General features: G+C 45.6%; 1 protein-coding gene across 1 annotated transcript in view; it reads right to left on the bottom strand.

The window, feature by feature from the left end:
• Nucleotides 1–5643, bottom strand: part of LOC109527554 (sodium channel protein type 5 subunit alpha-like) — a 34006-nt gene that overhangs the window by 18484 nt on the left and 9879 nt on the right. The window contains exons 2-4 of the mRNA XM_019889543.1: nucleotides 2096–2260; nucleotides 1702–1845; nucleotides 578–696 (exon numbers count right to left, since the gene is read on the bottom strand). Of these exons, the coding sequence (XP_019745102.1) occupies nucleotides 578–696; nucleotides 1702–1845; nucleotides 2096–2218 (386 nt within the window). The 5' untranslated portion in view covers nucleotides 2219–2260. The remainder of the gene's footprint in view (nucleotides 1–577; nucleotides 697–1701; nucleotides 1846–2095; nucleotides 2261–5643) is intronic.

The raw sequence follows: 5643 nt of genomic DNA, 5'->3' as shown, positions 1-5643 counted from the left end.
GGGGGGGGCATGCTCGGGGGGCATTTGGAGGGTGGTGCATTTGGGAATGGGGGGGTCGGGGGGGTGTTCGGTGTGAAGCCATGACTGTCATGTTTGCTGTCATCTGACTGTAAAGTTTCAAATACGTTTTGCAACTTGCAAAAAAGTCCAATTTTATTTGCTTCAAATTTTGTGGGAACTTCACTTGACTTTCTTGAATTTTGGCGAGGAGACAAATCAAGTTGGAGTACCCACTAAATTTTTCGCGCCTCAAGCCGAGTCCCCCATTCAACTGGAAGCGAGTCGAGTCTGCACTCAATTTCAAGAAACCCGAATAGAATTCTCACTCAATTTGAAGCAAATCGAGTCATGTTGCCACCAAATTTGAGTAGAGCTGCCACAAATTTTTTGTTTGCTCACTTGTGAAGTTAACATAGCTGTCCCTGTTGGTTTTATTGTGACGGACCCTCCGTGACACTTGCTTCATGCTTCACTCGGAATCATCGCACACGAGGGTGTCAAAACCAAAAATTGCCCTGGAGAGCAAAGGTTTTCCCAGTGCTGCTCTCCAAACATCGTAAGGTGTTGACAAGGATATGAGTGCACCAAAATCCTGATGGCGACGGTCCGCACGGGATGGAAGGGACTGAAGAAGTAGAGCGCGGATGTGGCGTTGAAGCGGAAGATGGCTTTGCCTTTGTTCAGAACTATGAAGGTCTGTCGACAAAAAACGATGACAACAATTAAAGGCATTTTTATACATCAAAAGTATTTTGTTCACGACGATAATAGGTTCGCTTCCTGCAGCTGCTTTTAAGGGATTATAGGGTGGCTTAACAGTAACTCATGGGGCTAATTAAAATCTATATAGGAGTGTGTTTATTCATGTTGTTTCATGCTGTGGTGAACAGATCGAGTCCTTTTTTTTTTAAGCGTCCAGGGGAGCAGTGTGGCAGATTTTTGTAGGGAATGAGGTCCAGAGATAGGGGCTGTTACTGTTAGAATTAATTCAACACAATATCTATAAAATTAAAGATTGCAGCCTTCCATTTTTCAATACATAGCTCTCAGAGAAAAAAAAAAAAAAGTTAGTACGCTCCCGGCGTAGAAGATAAATGATCATTTTTCCCGCAGTCTCGCAGAGAGTCTGCATGTGTTTTTTTTTTTCCCTTTTTGGCTTCACTCTGCTAAACTGGCAGAGCAAACGCAAAGCCAAACACAAACATGTGATGTTGCAAACGGCGCAGAGCCGAGAGAAGGGGGAGGCCGGCGAGGAAAGTCCCTCAAGAGGAGGCGATGCGATGTGAGGCTGGCAAGCGATGTGTCGCCGTCACCCTCCCCGTCCCTCGCCAGGCTCACATCGCGCCGGCGCCGCGTTCCCACTCTTCCACTTTTTGCCTCCCGCGGCGGCGCTCGGGCAAGTCGAGCCACTTTTGCATGACGGGGAAATACAGTGGAACACGCTCCCCCCTCCTTACCAACATTCACTTTAACAATATTCCAACAAACCCGTCTGTGTTCGTTTAAAAAAAAAAAAACATCCTCATCGAACATTAGCATATCAATAGCGTTTCTCACTCTATGTTAGCATGAAGCTGCTATTTGGTTGTTTGAAATACACAACATATAAATCTCTATTTTCTAGGAGTGGCCTGAAACGGTTTTCTTGAAAAACTATGAAGTCGGGGTCACTCGTATCTTAAGGAAGCATGTTTTGCATACCCTCTGGTCTCTGAAGTAGTACGGGTCGATGTCCTCCAGGGGCACTCCCACCAGGTGAGAGGGGATGTCGGCGTAGATGCGCGGCAGCTGTTTTCCCGCCTCCAGGTCGGCCCGGGGCCGAGGGACCTCCACGTCGCCAAGGTCCTGCCGCACACGAATTTGAAGAAATAGTTCCTCTATGTCGGCGGCCATGTTGTTCATGGAAGCAGTGCACATCAGCTCATGATAATGGGTACCGGTAAATACTTCACATTAATGGGTAAAGGTAAATTCATTCGAGAAATATCGGTCATGAATATTTAGGTAGGAAAAATGGATCATTGGAAAAATGTCGCCACTGTCAAAAGGAGCCCCGGATGATTTGAGACCCGCCCCGGTTTAGAGTGCCGGCTACCTCCTGGTAGTGTTTGTTGCGTCGGGCCTCCTCCTTGGCGATGCGCTGCTCGATGGCCGCCAGGGAGTCCGGCGTGAAGCGCTGAAAGCTCTCTGGTCCCATTGGAAACACACAGCCAGCCATCTTGTCATCCTGATCCTGATGCTGACTGGCCCAAGCTACCAGCTGGACAGAAACACAACATCGAGTCCCCATGAGAAAATAAATAAATAAATAAAACAATAATAATAATAGTAATAATAATTTTTAAAAAAGCAAAATAAAATAAACCCATGCTATATCATCATTTACTGATTTTTAGATGATATTTTTAAAAGGGTTTTTACAATATACAATAATTGAATTGAAAGAATTTACTGGGAAAAAAAAATGTTTGTTTGAGCTACCGATCACAATGGGTACAGCCTCTGGCTCTAATCCGAGCCAGGAAAAACCCTGATTAGTCTAAACGCAAGAAAGTGAAGTGCTTGTGAGGGATCCTGGGGAAAGTCTGAGAGCAATTAGAGCGCTCGTGCTTGTGAGACGAGGAGCGTTTGATTGGAGGATCTCTGAGCGTCGTGATTGAGCGTGATGAAGACGCGGCTGGCGCTGAAGACGCGGCTCGGGTCGACCCTAGAACTCCACGCAATCAAGCGGACTGGACGCAATCAGCCCCCGCCTCGGGCCTGGCCAAACCTCAAAGGCACACAACCAACAAGCTTACTGTCATAGTTCTTCTTTCATCGCCGGTGCGGTTTTGCCGCTTTTTTGCGCTGTTACCTTAGTTACCTTGGTGGGAGGAGCTTTCTATGAACACATGCTGACAAGTGCAATCAGTTCACCTGAATGTTGTCGTTTTTTATTTATTTTATTTTTTGGGGGCATTTCCTTCCATCTTGACGAATGTAAATACTCCTGAAAACGATTTCTTTAGCCTTGGGGTTCCTGTCTTACTTCCTGCCTGCCTCACTTCAACGGACTCTCGAGGACTATGAGAAAGTAGAACGAGGATGACAGAACACCATGGAAAGAACACCGATCACGAGATTTGTAATATAAACACTGAAACAATGACTATGAGAAGGAACAACAGTGAATGGAACGGCAAAATATATATATATTAGTGTTCGTTTGTGTTTGTGTGTGCGTGTGTGTGTGTGTGTGTGCGTGTGTGTGTGTGTGTATGCGTGGACCATCTGCATGGCGTCTTAATTGAATGATCAGGCAGGAGTCATTTTTCAAGCCTCCGTGCATTTATTCTTCACAGCTCCCAAATCAGATTTCTGAAAAGCGTGGATGTGATTTTGTGTGCGTGTGCGTGTGTGACCGACGTGTGGATGACAGCTTTTGATAAGTATGGAAACAGAGCTAGATTTTCCTTTGATGTGGTCACGTAGGCGCTTGCTGCTGTTGCGTGCGTGTCAATCATGTGACATGAAATATGACACGCTAACAGTTAGCGAGCTAGCTCCACGGAAAAAAAAAAAATCAAGTTGGTGTGGCGAGACAAGAGTGTGTGTAAATGTCAACATGGGACAGGAAAGGGCATTGTCAATGGCGTCATTTGCAGCTAATCTGCGATGCAATTAGCATGTTAGCTAGGCAACATAAATTTTTGAGCATATCTTTTGAAAGTTTTTTTTACAGCATACAAACAACCCTGAATTCGAAGTTGTGAACTTTTAGTGCAGTACCACGTTGTGCCACGACATGCCAGGGCACCACTGATGATTACCGGTCGATATACGAACGGCGGGCGGCTGTCAGCGAGCGTGATGACGACGAGGATGAAGGCGTCCCTCGCTAGCTCAGTTCAATTAGCTTGAAAGGAGGAAACATGCATTGTCGCCGCCATTCAAAGATGGCGGGGCAGCGAGCCAAGCCAGCTGGAAGGCACCAACCAGGAAAGTTTGGCTCTGGGACAGCAAGGGACTTAGGACGGAACCCTGACTGACATGACATGATGACAATGTTCAAAACCTGGCCAGCCCCGACAGATGCCGGTCGTAGAATTAGTCACCGGGACTCCGTACATAGCAAATCAAATCTGAAGCATCTCCAGAAACGTCCACTTACTGGCCCGTGCTCCTCAGGAGTGTCAACTGCTCCAAATGATGTCTCTTAGTAAGAAAATCAATAATCTACACCGTATGCTACGATGCTGAGTGCAGAGGCCATAAAGCAAAGTACCAAGAGGGGAATTCCCAAGATTATTACATTTGATTCAAGGCAGGGATCCAAACCAACATTTTTTTATTTTTTAAACTCGGGAGTATAGTGGCACCTAGCTGAATATTAAGCAGGCAACTGGGCTGAAGTGGGGAGCAGAAGCAAAACATATACTAAATTTCCTGGTCGCACATGCCGTGTGTGTGACCGATTTAGTCGCAGTCTAGAGCCCCCGATTCAAGGATGCGGCTTTGGAAAAAAATCAGGAGACACAACAGCGGCAGCGTCAACAACAACACCCACCAAGCCCGGGTGAGCAACGTTAGCATCACAGTTTAGCATACTACAAGCAGGTTCAACATGATCTAAGCTCCGACTGTCTTGTTTGTTTAAAATCATGTATGCTTGGCTTTGAAGTGTACATTTAAAAATGTATCCCATGTTTTAAACTTACAAAATGTCTTTGAGTACTGTACGATGAAAAGCGCTTTCAAAATAATTGTATTATTATTATTAATGGAGAAGACAAGAAAGTAATCAATAATACAGAGACCGATTTGGGACCACTACAATGTCGAACTGGCTTAACCCAAGTCCTGACTTGACACGACTTTAGCGGCAACTTGACGTATTATTTTTACTTTGACCACATTCACCCTCACATGCACCCCTGTAACCTGATAGCATGATAATCTGTCCACTAAAGTAACCGCCGTCCCTGAAAGGGTTAACTGGGGGACTTTTTGAAATTGAAACTTTCTTAAGACTTGCACATATGCGACTAACTTCTGACACGCTCGAGTACAGCTTTTAAAACTACAAGCACGTCATTCGCAATGAGATCCATGGTACATTGTTCTCATTACTCTATAACCTTGACAAAAAAAAATAATAATAATAATAATAATAATTGAAGCCATCAAAAGGTGATGTGTAAATTTAAAAAAACAAAAACCAAAGTGATTTCATTACAGCTGGACTCGTGTGCTTGAGCCCTCATGATGACCAAGTGGACTCGGTAAGAGTCCAGGAGACGATGATGATGTGTGATGAGGAGGAAGCTGACAGGAAGGTGATGAGGAAGACTCAAACTCACGACACTCAAGACACACACACACACACACACACACACACACACACACACACACACACACACACACACACACGCACATCATGTACTCTTATCATTTCCATATTAGCTATCAAGCGTCTCACTAAGTGTCCCATTGCCAAGAATTGGCGGCGCGCACGAAGGCGCGCGCGCGCACGATGGGCGACGGCGTCGGGAGCGCGCCGAGTTCATATGGTGGTCAAGGTCGCGTCGGAGATAAAATGTTTTATGGGCGTCGTCAAACGGCCATCAGACAGTAACGAAAGCCTCGAGCCTCCAACGGCAAGCC

The sequence above is a fragment of the Hippocampus comes genome, unplaced genomic scaffold (genome assembly GCF_001891065.2).
Source record: "Hippocampus comes isolate QL1 unplaced genomic scaffold, H_comes_QL1_v1.1 scaffold490, whole genome shotgun sequence".
In the NCBI taxonomy this organism is placed as follows: domain Eukaryota; kingdom Metazoa; phylum Chordata; class Actinopteri; order Syngnathiformes; family Syngnathidae; genus Hippocampus; species Hippocampus comes.
This window is presented reverse-complemented; position numbering and strand designations above follow the sequence as displayed.